Source organism: Hippoglossus stenolepis, chromosome 11, assembly GCF_022539355.2.
Source record: "Hippoglossus stenolepis isolate QCI-W04-F060 chromosome 11, HSTE1.2, whole genome shotgun sequence".
In the NCBI taxonomy this organism is placed as follows: Eukaryota; Metazoa; Chordata; class Actinopteri; order Pleuronectiformes; family Pleuronectidae; genus Hippoglossus; species Hippoglossus stenolepis.
This window is the reverse complement of record NC_061493.1, coordinates 4,859,921-4,876,635: the sequence shown is the minus strand read 5'-3', so window position 1 is coordinate 4,876,635 and position 16,715 is coordinate 4,859,921. Positions and strand designations below refer to the sequence as shown.

General features: G+C 42.4%; 1 protein-coding gene across 1 annotated transcript; it reads right to left on the bottom strand.

Annotated features, from left to right (window-relative positions):
* Window positions 1-623: 623 nt before the first annotated feature.
* Window positions 624-11,987, bottom strand: LOC118117236 (ankyrin repeat domain-containing protein 33B). The gene is made up of 5 exons (XM_035169308.2): window positions 10,808-11,987; window positions 6,395-6,524; window positions 3,364-3,504; window positions 2,622-2,785; window positions 624-2,531 (listed from the first exon to the last, which is right to left on the bottom strand). Exons 1-5 carry the CDS (start codon window positions 11,291-11,293, stop codon window positions 1,875-1,877), a joined length of 1,578 nt encoding a protein of 525 aa, XP_035025199.1. The 5' UTR covers window positions 11,294-11,987; the 3' UTR covers window positions 624-1,874.
* Between the last annotated feature and the right edge of the window lie 4,728 nt (window positions 11,988-16,715).

The window sequence follows — 16,715 nt, the reverse complement described above, 5'->3', positions numbered from 1 at the left end:
TGATCTTGCAGTACAACATCCATTTTGGATGCAGACTACAGCCTTATTAAACTTATTTAAAACTTGTTTTATGGCTCTGTGAATCAATCAATCAATCATTTTTTTTGTATAGCACATATTCAAAAATCACAATTTGTCTCATAGGACTTAATAAGGTGTGACATCCTCTGACCTTAACCCTCAACAAGAGTGAGAAAGCACTGCCACAATACCCAGGTAACAAAATGTAGAAACCTCTGACAGTCACATGTGAGGGATCCCTCTCCCAGGACAGACAGCAGTGCAACAGATGCCACGTGTATCAGAACACATCAACAATATTTACAACATTCCTGAGAAAAGACAGTTTCTGACATAGACTGACAGTGAATTTGTACATAGGAAAATGTCAGAGATGAAGGGAGCAGCCATGAAAGTTGTAATGATGGAGGTATGTCATGTGGGCAGGCATATTGTAATTGTAGTTGTAATCATCATCCACGATCAGCTGCCACCATCAGCACAATCTGCTATGTGGCTGCAGGGGAAGGATTTAAAGGTTCAGTTTGCAGAATTTAGTGCCATCTAGTGGTGAAGTTGCATGTTGCAGCTGAATACCTATGTGATAGCCTTCAGTTGTCATAAAAATTCAAAAGGTGTTTATTTTGTCTGGTCTGGGCTACTGTAAAAAACATTGCTGCCTCAGTAGAGGACCCAATCCTGATGTAAATATAAAGTATTTAAATATAAAGGGCCCATTCTAAGGTAAAGAAAACAACAGTTAGTACAATTTGCACGATTACAAACTAGTGAAAACATCAGTACATATGAGGAAGAGGAAGAGGAGGAGAGAGAAGCTCCCATGTGTCATGTGTCCCCTGACAAACTCCGGCTATTTATCACACATTTATTTACATTAAATAAAAAACATTATCTCCAATTTTCACCAAAGCACTTTTATTATAGTTTTACTGGCCAAACTTAAACCTCCACTCTGCTGCTGTTGATAAATCAAGCGCTTCTTCATTCAAAACACACATTTCCTCCGAACATAATTCCTCCAGCACTAGATGTGTTTGTGTTAGTTGTGAAGAAATGTAACTATAGGCCACAGAGCTGCAGTATTCTCTGCCTCTCCTCTGTTCTGCTATTTCCTGATCTTTTCTCTCGATTAAACATCTTTTTATTCTTTTCATCTTTTTCTCAGTGACTCCTATTTTTCTGAAAGAGCATGACACTTTGTGAGGGTTCAGTTTTTTTTAGGTTAAAAATTATAATATAAATACATTTCCAAATACTTGAGCGGCATATATTTCAGCAGAAATGCTACATCAGGCCGTTTTTGACCACAGGTTCCCAAAGGTTTTTTATATGAGGGAAAATGCAGTATGTACTTTGCCAGTTTCAAGGTCATCAGTACAAAACTTCCTTTAACCAGCCTGTAACGTTCTATAATGAATATGTTTGCAGCTTGGTAGCAAATGTTCTGAGGCGTCACCAGACTATAACAGATCGAGACCATCTGCTGAGCTCTTCATTTCTGAAACCCTCGCACTTCTTTTTCTTCAGTACCTTTTACCACATGCCAATGGATTTACCATATATTTGAGCTGCCTGCTGTCAGCACTGAGGAACTCGTACTACATACAGTACACTGTGGATTTCTGTCCTGAGCCCCTGTGTCGCTCCCATACTGCATCGCAAATTGTGCTTTTAAAAATATGCATGAACTCAAGTAGAAACAAGGCAACGAATCCAACAGTGTCGGCAATCTCAGGAAACAGACGTGAAAAGGATCAGTTATATTCATTCACTTTGAAGAACACTGCATCATGTGATCCTTTGGATTGTTTGCTGCAGTCCCTCATGTCGTGCTCTGTCCTCGTCCCGTCTCCTCACCTCCTCTTGGTCAGAGTAAACAGTGTCTGTCTCTCCTGTTCCTGCCTCCTCTCTATTCTCTTCATCTTGTAATCCCACTTGGGAATCTGCAGCTCGTTGTGGTTATTGCTCCGTCGGCGTTTCTCTGGTATAAAGCTCGGAGCCGGGGCCTTGCAGAGCCTCACTTTGGGCACCATGATGCCCGGCCGCACACTGCTCCTTCGCAGCATATTGAGTGGCAGGAGACTGGCTCGCCTAAAGGCCACAGAGGACGCCATGGCCACGTCACTGAGCAGCTGGTGCTGCAGGCTGGCCCTCCGATCCCTCTCCTTGGGAATGAGGAGGACCTGTGAGTTCTGGAATAATCTCTTATAGTTGTTCAGTCTGTCCGGGCCCAAGTGCTTCAGCTGGGCCACGCGATGCCTCCTCAGAATCTCCTGCACGGCGTGACGACGCTTCCCGACGCAGGGGGGGCTGCCCGGGCACACTGTTCTGCAGGCTATGGCAATGAGCGGGCTGGAGATACTGGTGGTGATCTGGACCATGTGGTCGAGAACACCCTCATCCATAGGGTTTACCTTGTTGTTGATATAAAACCTATAAGGGCAGCAGGAGAGAAAGTTGATCAAACGCCTCCAGCAGGAATTTGGTACTCGGGCCTGGTCCACCAGCTCCTGCACAAGAGCATCAAACATTGTGGTTTAAAAGAAATGACTTAAAAAAAGAACACAATATGAATTCCATGTCATGAGGAATGTATTAACCTCCAGTATGGGCCACTCCAGAGGGAAGGAGTCACAGAACTGCTCAGCACAGGGCTTCAGCATCAGACGGTGCATCAGGTTGGCTGTCTCATAGCGACCCGTGAACAGGGCCCACTCCCTGGGAGTCAGACTGCGGCTGCTGTCCCGGGCCTGAATATCACTTCCTGGAAACATGAAGATTTATGGAGACGATCAAGGGAAAGTCTGTGACTGCAGCTGTTCAGTAATCTGATGAGCATGTGCACTGATCCAGCTGTGGCTCAGGAGATTGAGCAGGACATCCACTAACCAGAAGGTCGATGGTTAGATTCCTGTCTACTCCAGTCTGCTTTCAGAAGTGTCCTTGGGCAAGATACTGAACCCTATATTGCCCCTGAACACTGTACCCACAGTGTATGAAACTATTTAATAGAAAAAGTGATATATAGAGTGAATGGGTGCATGCAACTTGTGCTGTAAAACGCTGTGAGTGGATAATAAGAAATACTATAAATACAATAAAACTATATATGATATGACTGTATAAACACAGTCCATTTACCATCGGTTTAATAGATTAAATGTGATTAACTTTATACATACATTTACCCTTATATATAAGATTTTATATAGCCCAATATCACAGACTAGCACTATTTCTCCTCATGGATCAAAACAATCAGAATATGTAGTTTTCTAGAATTTGTTGCTCATTTACTGATGCCTGTGTTCTTCTGTAAAGAAGAAATGAAGTTACACTCACCAGCCAGCATGAGAGCCCGCGAACACTCAGCTCGACCCTGCATGGCCGCCTTCATCAGAGCCGTGAAACCGTGACAGTTCCTCCTCTCAATGTCCAACCCAGGGAAGTAGTTCAGCAGATAGTTGCAGATGAACACATGACCTGCAGGACAGAGAGAGACATGGAAAGGTCATTTAGACGTGGACAGGTCTCTACGTAGCTTCTTCTCGGATTTGCTTCTCTTCATTCACACAAGACTCCTTTTTTTTAAATCAATATTACAAACAAACCCTCTATCTCACTTTGAACATTTTGAGGAAAACAATTAGTGTGAAAAGTTTGTGTTCTTAATATGTAACTTTCTGGCACAGTTTAAGTCCCTCCCCAGATTGATATGGATGTGGGCCACTTCAGGCAATGATGCAACACTTCTGGCCTTCTTGTGGCCGAACTAAATGGATGTGAACCTGAAGTGACCCACGAGGTTAATGATGAATTTGGCCCAAATAGCACGAAACAAATTAGGGTCACCTTTGGTTGAAATGCGGTATTGCTTGATTGTGGCCTAGATCTGGCAAACAGAAGCGGACCGTCCAAGTACCATCATCCCCTGCAGTATGTGGGCCTGATGTGGGATGTGGGCCAAATCTGTGCCAAAACAATGATGCTATGTGGGTCCTGTACACACGAGGCCAACAGTGAATATTGGATGTGGTCGGTCGCCATTTTGGTCTAAACTGAAATATCTCACACTTGAGCACAATTAATACACACAATGAAGAACTTAAATACATAAATGCAGTAACTCAAGAGCACAAACTAGTGATTTAACGGCAATAATTTGTTTTTTATTTCCCCAACAACACCTAGTTTTAAAGACATATTCTGCATATGGATGCAATCAAAGTTCATTGATTTATTTCATAATGTCAAGTCACCATCAAACTTTCCACTTTGCATTGTTTTATCACTATCTTCACTGTGACTAATGGAACTTGAAGTCAAACTGCAGGTTTTTACCATGCACAACACTTAATGTTAAACATTCACAACATTGACCTGACTGAGTAAAACCCTCTGACCTGTTTCATTGTACCAGGCGTGAGGGATTTCACCCATCAGCTACACAGCCTGTTCACCCTGCTGCTGTTTGCCATGTACCATAAGTGTCCACTGATCACCAGACTCTTTCCTCACGCTGTAAGATCCCTGATCCTCCACCACAAAAAAACTAAGACTGGATTATTTTTTCATTGATTTATGCCACTTTGTTGAAAGTATCGTAAAGGGACTACAGCTGTAATTTCCATTGCATTGTGTTACACAGTAATATTTCTTTTAAATCTTGAATGTTAACTCCAGCTGTCGAGATATTTTCTTCCCTTAGTAAAGAGCGAGTAAAAGTTTTTCTCCTCTGTCTGATGACCACTTTGCTGCAGGAATCACAGACTTGGTCACTGTTCCCCCGAGGTGTTGCAGAGTACTCTGTCATGGAAGGGGGATCAATACTTTTTTAATGGAGCAGAAAATGAAGACTAGTCTGCAGCCATTCATCATCGTTAGCAGATGAGAGGCTGCGTCGCTGTATCTGATACATGTGGCTGCATCGCTATGAAATTACCTTCGCGATGATACTGTCTAATGTTAGCAAATAACAGGGATTCTTGCAGGCACCAGACCTCATAATACGATCGGAGCTTTAATTTGGACCAATTTTCAAACTCAATTCTCTGCACTGAAGTTTCTACCACGGTAAATTATGCATTAAAGTAAAAGTAGTGGGGGAGAGAAACGTAAAAAAGGTCAAATGTCTCGTTAGGAGGGATATTAGATATATCAGATGTTAGATCGTTTACAAGGATGATTACCTGATGTGAAGAAAGGCTACACCAATAATGGGTTTATAAATGCACACATATGACAGATGTGATATTTTCATGTCAAACATATGTGTGCCTCCTCAGTGATCACAGTTGTGTGTGGACGATAATGTACAAAGGATGAAGTGTAACGATGAAAACGCTCCACACTGTGGTAAATGGAGGAGAAAGAAACTCAGTGAGCTCTCTATCTTCTCTGAAGAATCTTTTTATGGATCCCTGTCGGAGTGAACATGTCAGCATGACAAATACACTTACTCAAGATGACTCCATTAGTTTTAAACGAGTCGCTACTTTCACTGCCGGCAAGAGATGAAGAGATGTCGAAACTTCACTTGTGTGCATGAAATTTTTTTCTTTCGTTATGTAAGTTTAAGCTTTTCTCGTACAAGTCGATTACATCTTTCCACTGCGGCCAGAAAAGAAGGAACCAGCTAAAGTCTCATTATAGTTTTGTTCGAACAGAAGCCACAAATAAATCACAAAGCACAGTTTCTCTCGTGCGACGTCATCTGTCCTTAACCATGATCGCTACTGTGCAGACTGTGGCTCCAGTATCAGAATATTTTAGCATCATTCTTGTACTTGTAAATGTTATTTTGTTGAGGCACACGCAGAATCTATTGCACTTCTGTCCGTCCTGGGAGAGGGATCCCTCACATGTGGCTCTCTCAGAGGATTGTACGTTTTCTTCCCCTGTTAAAAAAAATGTTTTTAGTTTTTCCTTACTCTTTTTGAGGGTTAAGGGCAGAGGATGCCACATCTTGTTAAGCCCTATGAGACAAATTGTGATTTGTGAATATAGGCTATACAAATACAATTTATTTTATTTGATTGATTGTACAATGGGAGGAAGTGAAAACAAGTCATGCATTTTAATATACAGGCCGAGATCAAGAGAGGGAGGTGAGTCTCAACCAGGCACAGTGTGTACATGCTCCCACAGTCTGAATGAGAGCTAATGAGGCTAATAAGTAATATGATCTGTGGCTGGTCGACCCTGATGACACTTAAGGGCATCATTAAGAATACTAACACTAACAACGCTGCTGTTATTAAGAGATTTGCTTTGATGGTTTCTTTGATTTGTTTACCTCAAATATCGATAGAAGTTTAAAAAATGAGACAATCTACATATAGGTGGTCAATTCAAAGGTCCAAGGCGGGTTTACCTGCTTGTGCTGCCGTGATCAGAGCAGTGTTGCCCTCATTATCCTGCCAGTTGACATCCAGATACGGACACTGAGAGAGGGCGATGACCACATCCAAGTAGCCATGGTAACACGCCGCGATCAGGCCAGACTGAAACACAAAAACCAGAGTGCCTGAGTTTGTACTTCTTCCTCTTCTCTTTGACTGTGATTGAGTTTGGCTTTTAAAAACACCCAATATTGTTCCTCCCGGCCACAGTGAAACTTTTTCTTACGGTTACACCACCTTATTTCCCCTCAGTTGAAAATCATTGCAGGGACTCTCATAAAAAGAAATAACGCTTGTTGGTCATCCTGCCTGCAAGTAGAGCAAAATACTGCAAGTTACAGTGTGGGCCAAACAGATAGTGACACTGTAATCGACTGTCCAGGCACACCATTGGTCTCCAGCTGGAGATGTCATTGACCAAACACCAAACTGTCCAAATGACTACTGCTTGATTTACTCTTGAAATAACTGTTATATCATTGTTGATGTTGGGATTTGGGGTAATTCATGATATTTTAATATTTTTTTCCCAACAAAAGGGATTGACTTCTCTAAATAAACCTCTCTGCCCCCCACCCTTACTGTGATTGGGGTCGCCTTGTCAAGCTACATATGGGAAATGGTCTGTATTTATATAGCACTTTTCTAGTCTTGATTATCACTCAAAGTTTTACATTCACACACACATTTATACAGTGCATCTATGTGCAGGACTTTTCTCTATGAGAAGGGGCAATTTGGGGTTCAGTGTCTTGCCCAAGGACACTTCGGCATTCTACATATACAGGATGCCCCACTCAGACCCTGTTCCATAAGAGAAACACTGACAAACCACAACATATCAAATGTCTCTCAATGTAGTAGGTTTCCTATCTGCAGTGGTCATGTACAGTACATGTCTGTTTCATCCCACCAGTTTAGATGGGTTTTAGTAACAATCTAGTATCCCCTGAATGAGGAATTATAAATGATGGCTTTACCCAATGTAAATATGCTGTTCCACCTTTGGATAGAGACGAAGGACCTCAACGAGTACAGTTACAGAGTAAGTTGATACATACAACTTGAACATGATTTAAATGCATAAACTAAGTGAAAGATTTCCAAACATTCCCTGTACACTGACAAATATAATATTATCTGTATTAACACCGTAATGTCCAAACAGAACACAGGCTCCCTTGTGGTTCCAAGAATCTGTAAGAGTAGAACAGGAGGTAGAACCTTCAGCTACCAGGCTCTTCTCCTGTGGAACCAGCTCCCACTCTGGGTTCTAGAGTCTGTAAGAGTAGAACAGGAGGTAGAGCCTTCAGCTACCAGGCTCCTCTCCTGTGGAACCAGCTCCCACTCTGGGTTCTAGAGTCTGTAAGAGTAGAACAGGAGGTAGAGCCTTCAGCTACCAGGCTCCTCTCCTGTGGAACCAGCTCCCACTCTGGGTTCTAGAGTCTGTAAGAGTAGAACAGGAGGTAGAGCTTCAGCTACCAGGCTCCTCTCCTGTGGAACCAGCTCCCACTCGGGGCTCTAGAGTCTGTAAGAGTAGACAGGAGGTAGGCCTTCAGCTACCAGGCTCTCCTGTGGAACCAGCTCCCACTCTGGGTTCTAGAGTCTGTAAGAGTAGAACAGGAGGTAGAACCTTCAGCTACCAGGCTCCTCTCCTGTGGAACCAGCTCCCACTCTGGGTTCTAGAGTCTGTAAGAGTAGAACAGGAGGTAGAACCTTCAGCTACCAGGCTCCTCTCCTGTGGAACCAGCTCCCACTCGGGGTTCTAGAGTCTGTAAGAGCAGAACAGGAGGTAAACCTTCAGCTACCAGGCTCCTCTCCTGTGGAACCAGCTCCCTCGGGTTCTAGAGTCTGTAAGAGTAGAACAGGAGGTAGAACCTTCAGCTACCAGGCTCCTCTCCTGTGGAACCAGCTCCCACTCTGGGTTCTAGAGTCTGTAAGAGTAGAACAGGAGGTAGAACCTTCAGCTACCAGGCTCCTCTCCTGTGGAACCAGCTCCCACTCTGGGTTCTAGAGTCTGTAAGAGCAGAACAGGAGGTAGAACCTTCAGCTACCAGGCTCCTCTCCTGTGGAACCAGCTCCCACTCTGGGTTCGGGAGGCAGACACCATCTCTACATTTAAGGTTAAACTTAAAACGTTCCTTTTTGATACAGCCTATAGTTAGTTCTGGATCAGGTGAGTCCTGAACCAGCCCTTAGTTATGCTGCTATAGGTCCAGACTGCTGGGGGAACTCCCATCAGGCACTGAGCACTTCTCCCCTTCTCTCTGTCTCTCTGCCCCCACATTCATTTATTTACATGTCATCAACTATGTGTCTTTTTGCTCCCATAGTCTCTCGCTCTCTTTCTCTCTCTCTGTGCAGGTATCTCCGACTCCAGAGCTGCAGCATAACAACTATTATTATTATTATTACTTCATTACTATATGAACTGTTGCTGCTATCATTAATAATCAATTGCATCTTTACACTGTTATTGTTTTCAGAGCTGATACCTGATGGGGCACAAGTGTTCCTGGTGTCTCTCACCTCTCTCTTCCCATCTTCTCCCCCTCCCGGCTATCTATCTCTCTCTTCTCTCTCCTCTTTTCCACCCATCTCTTCTCCCCTCCCCATTTTTCCCTGCTCACCCCAACCGGTCGGGGCAGATGGCCGCCCACATTGAGTCTGGATCTAGAGGTTTCTTCCAGTTAATGAGGGAGTTTTTTCTCTCCACAGTCGCCAAAGTGCTGCTCATTGTGGGAACTGTTGGGTTTCTCTATGAAAACATGTAAGGTCTTGACCTTCAATGTAAAGTGCCTTGAGATAATGTATGTTATGATTTGGCGCTATACAAATAAAATTGAATTGAATCTGTATTGTAAATGAACACAGTTATAATTGAAACACACTGGTTCCACGTAGAAGTTGCAAATATTACACTTCAGGTGAACAATTGGAGCACAACACACAATAGTGCACTCATATAGGCCAGTATAAATATGAGTGTCCTGGTCAATCCCTCTGTGTGTTCCAGCTCCATACGCACACACAGCATCTCTTACCCAGGGCTCAGGTCAATGTCTCTGGGAGCCTGTTAAAAGCTGAGCCCTGATGGCAAGCTTCTTCTTGACACTGCCACTGTGCACTTTACACTCCCCATCTGTCACTGGAGGCTTAACCAACTGCTCTGAACTCCCCTTCAAGACGTGACCTTCAGTGGCTCCTGGAGCTGCTCCAGGATCTGCTGGCCCGACCGCAAAACCTGATGTGACTGCCAGTGAGGAAACTGTTCACCCAGGGTCAATGTGCGTCTTATGCTCTGATTTGTATGTGACTGTACAATTACAGTCACGATACAAATCAGGACACATCTTAGATGTTGTACTTGTTGACCAGCTGTGTATGTATGTATGTATTTAACTGACACTTTTTTCGTGATGGATACTTAACCTGTAAACTTAACTGTTGACATTGGGGACAAGCAAAAATGCTTAAAATTATATAAAATGGCCAATCAACATTAGTCTAAAACTGGGTGTCATTATCCCATTATTTTGAGGAGCAGTGGTTGATGCATGTGTGTGTGTGTGTGTGTGTGTGTGTGTGGGGGGTATAGTGATAGTAATATGCTGAAAAGGTTAAACCCCTAATTGTTGGAAACTTAAGATGTACAGTGGTAATTCACATTTCAATATTGGATATCAATCTACAATGCATCTGTGTTCAGGCATAGCATGGCCATCACTGTGATGAAGAACTATTGCTCCTAGTACAATTCAGTTCCTCAGCTGTACATGAACTCCATGAATGATGGAAGTCACCAATCAGTGAATAGATCAGATTATATATAGGTCTAATCCAACGTTTAAAGGATTTGACCAGTGAATGTGTTTCAGCAGTACTTCACTTTACATTTCTGCTGACTATTTCGCAACCAACACTATGTTGTTTCTGACTTTGTAACGTACTTTGAATGTGAATTAACAAATCTACATTGGTTGACCTGATCGTTGCTGGATGAATTCTTTACCTAAGACCATTAAACATTGGTAATAAATTGACTCAAGACTTGCTTGAACTAGATTAATACTCGATCCCCATTACATCAAGGAATGAATAAAATGAATGCTTGTTGAAAAGTAAAATATATATGGAACCTGAAGCCCTTCAGAAATCATTGGTAAATGGTCAAAAGAGAAAATAAATGTACAAAAACTGGTATAATTCTTTAAGGACCCTATGGAGCACCATGTGTTATGACCTGATATGACCTGTGTGATCTCACTGTGGTTTCCAGTGGAGAACATGGAAGTTTCTTTGGTTTCCACCATGACGGTGTGGTTTCAAGTGAGTAGAGAAAAACAAACCCTCAACATTTCATTTAAATGCATTAAACCACCTACTCTTCTGTTCCTATCTGTCTCTCTCACTTCCTCCTCGGTCACTCCTTGTCTGATCATGATCTTGACGATGATGGCGTTGTTGTTGTAGCACGCCTTGAAGAAGGAGATGGACTCAGGGCTTGGTGAGCGGTACATGTCAGACATGACTGAATTGTCTGGGGGATAGAAGGAGTCGTCCGAGGCGATGCTCCGCGTGTCAGAGCGATCCGGCAGAGCCTCAAAGTCCAGCTCCTCAAACTCCTGGTAGATATCGTCCTCATCCTCCCAGTAGTTGCGTGTGTAATCAACTTCACTCTCCTCAGGATATTCCTCTCCTGATATCTCGCTGACATCCCCATCTTCATCAACCATAGTGATGGACATGACAGGTGTATCCATGGCCCCTTTATTGGTCGCGAATTCAATATCACCAAATCCAGGTCCTCCAGCTGCTCCATTCTCTCGAACCTTTGAACCTTCAATTTGCTCCTCCGTTATCAACACCATTTAAAACCTACCCCACACACCTTTTTCAATTATTGTGGGGTGCCAGGACAACTCTAGGAGGACCTAGAGCTTATGTCCACTGGCCCGCCGCAATACAGCGTCTCATCCCAGGCGACAATTAATCTTGCCAGGTTCTTGACCTTAACTCCTTTTCATCGCTGAAAGGTCACAGCGGAGGCATACGATCATTGCACCTTTTGCCAGTCCTCCATCATTGTCAAATAAATCTTCAGCTCTCCACAGACGTTAGAAATCCTCTATGCCACAATGTCACCAACAAATATTTGATCATGTGCATGATCTGAAGTCATCAGTCTATACTAATGAAGTGACCAAACACAGTCAATAGAAATAAAATGTCACACATATTCCTCCTTGATCGGTTCTTCAGTGTCACATTTTCCATTAAGTCGAGTTTGACAGGCCCAAGAGCATCCATGGTTTACAAAGTGCAGCCAAACCTACGAGACATCACACAGGCACCACAGGCTTTGATGGTCCCATTGTATAATCATGACGTCAGCACCCAGACAGGCAGCTTGAATTGACTTCTTGATGAGTTGAGTGGAAGTTAAAGTTGAAGGTGTCCTGTGGAAAGCAGAGGAACGGGTCGTCGTCTTGGTTGGAAACAGTAACTAATCCTGTGTTTCCCTGTCGAGGAACACTGGGCTTCTGTGACGATTGCCAGCAATGGGATGAGAGACATTTGCTTCAACTGACGCATGTTAATCCCTTTAGTCTCTCTCTCTCTCTCTCTCTCTCTCTCTCTCTCTCTCTCTCTCTCTCTCTCTCTCTCTCTCTCTCTCTCTCTCTCTCTCTCTCTCTCTCTCTCTCTCTCTCTCTCTCTCTCTCTCTCTCTCTCTCTCTCTCTCTCTCTCTCTCTCTCTCTCCCTCCCTCCCCTGTTGCATTCCTCTAGCCAGTGACACGAGAGTTTACATGTTTGCTGTTGGAATACAACAAACTGTAAAAATGGTACAAGCAGAAATAGACTTGTCTTAAACTGAACCTCTCTGAAAATCTATTTACACAGCGACAACAGAAGAAAACAAGCAAGTTAAAACTATATGTCCACACAAAAATAACTTAACAGAGAGAATAATGTGTAAAATAAAGAAATCTAGAAATAGAAAAATAGATATTCCTAATTAATGTGATTAGTTCAACTGGTCAAGCCGACCCTGCCCCCCTCTGTTTTTATCCTCTGTTGCTCTTAACACAGCCAGCTTAAATTGGATTTCTCACCCATGTGACCTAATTTGTACACGGAGCACAGTGGAAGGACCAGGATCACCTAGGAAGAATCAGAGTCGAGTCTGAGACGAGTTCAAGTCTGAGTGCCGTCCCCATCGCCTGAGTCTGAGTCATTAAGGTTTCATTCGATGTAAAATCCATAAAGGCATAGTGCACAATTCAAGGTGTCTTTTTTTTGTCATTTTAGTAACTGTTTATAATTGTATGCGTCTGAATCTGTTAGGCTGGTGAACACACCTGCCTGCCCTAGCAAGAAGTATAATATATTATTAAAATAGCCATCAATATCTTTAGTACGGTTGATAGTTTATTCACCTTTTATCTCTATTGAAGTTCTCCTCGCATCCCAACAGCCAATCATTTCATTTGGCGTACCTGCCAGCGAGTTACAGGGGAGTCGGCTTCTAGCAGTTGTCAGACGGTGCATGTTGATGTGTTTTGGGGTTGTAGCTTTGACAAGAGGACCAATGGGAGGGGGTGGGATGTATCAGTTACATTTTTTGTAAGTGCAGCCCGCTCTTGCTAGGTTTTCCAGGATTACCAACTCTGTCTTTAAAACAGATTATAATAGGCTTTTATCTACATTAACAAAACCTCAGAGTCCTTGTTTCTAACTGCTGAGTCAGAGTGATGCTTGAGTCAGAGTCTGAAACACAAGATGTGTGCCAGCAGAACACCAGAGTCCTGATTCTTTCCAAAGGGCTCCCCCATAGGGATTCCCCCCTCATGCACCATGGGTTTGATCAGCTCACCGAGACAGAGCCAGATGTGAGGCACAGCTGCAGTGATGTAGTCAACAGCTTCCAAGATTTCTTGCACAATCGCCTACTGATCTATCAGAGATCTGTTCTGCTGGCAGAACTCCCGACTTGTGCTTTTTGAGCAACGACTGGCCCATCGCATCGTCGAGTTCACAGCAGACCTGACACACACTTGGAGGAAAAGGTTTATTTTGCCACCCACTTCACCCCTAGAATATTTGTTAGTTATACTTCCAGAGCAGGTCTCCATCCCCTCTGTGAGTGCGGCTTTAACAAGACGAGAGTGAATGGGTCAAGTCTTATTTCGTCGGCTGTCACTTTCCTCTCTCTTGTCCTTGGTCTGAGGAACATTGCTCTAACCCTCCCACCATTCACACAGGTCAGATTGATCTCAGGCAGCCAGTTTCCTCTGTCTCAATCCATGTCCTTCAGCATGAGGGGAACCCTGACGTCTTCCCTCACCCTCTAATGCCATCAAAGTAAAGACCTGCTTTGCTGTGAAGATCCCTTGTTCTTGCCGATAATCTTGAGGAGCTCACACAGGCACTACAGAGGCTCCTCATCTCAGCTCAACTCATAATTTGAATTAATCAAAGTCAGAAAATAGCAGAAAATAAAAATAAAAATGATGTGAAAGAATAAAAGAATAAAATTAGCACCCAGTCGTAAACTTATCTTTAAGAGACAATTGTACGTGTTGACACACATGGGTTTGGTCTCAGCACAGGCCCCATCGTCTCCTCTGTTTCAGCTCCTCCAGTTGTGTTATTGAATCCTGAACTGGTCCCTATGGTGAATATGCCTTTAACAGCTGATTCACTCCGATTGAGGCTTAAAGCTCATAGATAACAGAAAAGGCAGAATACAGTTTTGCAGGAAGTCTCTGAATGAATAAAACAGAAGGATTTGAAAATCCTCAAAGGTCTTAAAACATGGTTCACGCCACAAACAAAGAACAACACAAACACAATCGGTCTTTTCCACTTAAGATATTCTCCTCTTTTATTTTATATGGCAGCTACAGCTACTATACATTAAAACTGATAATCCCACAGTTGCAATTTCTTATCTAAAGTAAAGATAACTCTTATCCTACCATGATACAATCTCAATTTTTGAACCTTTCAAAATAAAGGTATTGTTGTACGAATTCTGCAGGCATCCACATTTGTAACAGTAAAAATTGTAAGAATAATTTATTATCAGTGTTTGTAGATGTGACCGGGAACAGTTGGAAGGTTTTTCTGTTTTGTTTTAGCCTGAAATCTGGTTTGACGATAGAGTAGCAGAAGAAAGGAAGGCCTTTCTGACGCAGCACTAATCCCCTCAGAGCTCCTTAAGGAGGGACACTTACTCTCTGATTTAATTGCTATGAAAAGGTTGATCGGAATGTGAAACATAAAGTGCAGGCTGGAAAAATCTGATTTATCTTGACAGCAGAAATCTTGTCTCGGCTGCATATGCTGCTAATCTGTCTTTGGCTTCCAAAACTGTTAAGACTGTGCATTAGCTGACGCGTAATTGGATTCAGCAGAAATAACCCCCGCTTCCTGTTTCCCAAAGGAACGTTTTCATTCAGTAAGAGACGTGATTTCAAATCAGAGCCAGGTTGGTTTAAATTATGCAATTTTAATTTTGATTTCCTGTGACATTGTGGTACTGTTAGAAAAAAACTGAACTGAGGCCTTAAAAGACCAGACACATTTACAACCACGATTTACAAGACACAAGATGCAACTGCTGTTACAATATGTTGTCTATAAAGTGTAAATACGTGGTGACACCTCACTGAAACAACACAGTGCATCTTTAGAGCTTTTTGATTTAAATCTCTTTGGTCTGTACTCATTTGAAACTGTAAAAAGAGCTGAATTCTTGCTATAAAGATCTACTACATTAGCGGAACCCATTTGAGGTGGTGAGGTTGCAATTAATTGTTACGATATTTAAATTGCAGATTGTCCTTACTTTAATATTTTATTCAGTCATTCAGCCCTTCAAAAGCCCTTCAAAAGTTCTCATCGTGTTGTTGGGCATTATTATGTTTACCACACCGAACAGTGACAAGAATGAAAAGACATTTTTATGAGGAGTTAAGGAAGAAAATATTTCCCAAGCATGGTGAAGGTAAAGAATAGAAGATCAAAATTGTATTATCAAGAACCTCCCTGGCTGCAAGAGGAACATGATCACCAGAGTGAACAGAGGGACAGTTCAGGTGGTGGATGAAGAACACAGGAAAACACCAAGTACAACAGTGCATCATGTGTCAATATCTGACTGAAAGTGGCTTCATGGAAGAAGATTCCCTTTTTACAGAAAAACATAAAATGTCTGACAGGTGTTTTCTGGTATGCATTTGGAGACATTACAATGCTGCTGGGAAATTTCCTTAAGACAGATGAAATAAAATAAAATCTGTGTTCCCAGAGGAAAAACAAGGTCTGGAAGAGAAGATCACCGTCCCCTCCGTGAAACGTGGAGGAGGCTCAGTCATGTGAATCAGTGCAGGGCACAGTGAACTCAGAAGATTATCGAGGCATCAGACAGTTTTGTCTGCTCCAAACAGGATAATTAACCAAAACGTACGTCTGGAAGAAGTGGAGCAGTTTGCTCCAGAAGAATAAGCTTGTTGATACTTGGTGTGATTGCCTCAAAAATGTTGTGCTAAAAAGGTCCCAATATTTTTTCCCATTCAAGTTTCATTACTTATTACTTCATTACTAGTATTATATATAATTTTTTTCTTGAAAGAAAGTATCACCTGTTGGATTAAATATGGAATAGAGAATAGTTGATGCCAATTACTCAGAGCAGATGGTGTTTTTTCAGTGATTCATCTGTGCCTGTTTAATTAGATGAATGTAAGACAGACGACTGACAATAAACCTGTATTGTCTCATGTAGAAAAAAAAAAAGAACTAATCGGCTGTCATTTTACTTTACAGAGAAACTGATACCAACTCACAGACTCGTGGGTTCCCCAACAAAAGGCAACATCATGAGCAAGTAAAATACCTCTGCTTAAATGACAGTCACAACAGAACAGGATGTCTGAACAGCTCAAAGTAACTGTCATTATTTAAATGTGTTGAAGTCATTTATAAGGAAATATATCAAAGAAGTCTGTAGAAAGATTTGTTTCTAGACTATTCACTGTCTCGCTATTACACTTTAAGCACCTAGGGGGCGTCACAACAGCAATATAGGGAACTGTGAGACTTTTTATAAGGATGGAAGACATGACCGCTCCCCTTAAGTGAAGCCAAAGCAAGTCAATTGCACCCTGGTGCCTGGCTGCAGTGTCGGTCGTAAATGGGACATGGACAAAAGTAAAAAATCAAAGTCTCTGTCAAATCATTTTTTCTCATGTATTGGCAGGACCTCAGCACACACTCTGGCTCCAAAT

Excerpts from the sequence above, each read along its gene's own strand:
- LOC118117236 (XM_035169308.2), bottom strand. The coding sequence starts at position 11,293 with ATGGTGTTGATAACGGAGGAGCAAATTGAAGGTTCAAAGGTTCGAGAG. Across the intron at positions 3,505-6,394 it reads GATCACGGCAGCACAAGCAG|GTCATGTGTTCATCTGCAAC; the intron begins GTAAACCCGCCT and ends TCTGTCCTGCAG. Across the intron at positions 2,786-3,363 it reads GCGGGCTCTCATGCTGGCTG|GAAGTGATATTCAGGCCCGG; the intron begins GTGAGTGTAACT and ends TCATGTTTCCAG.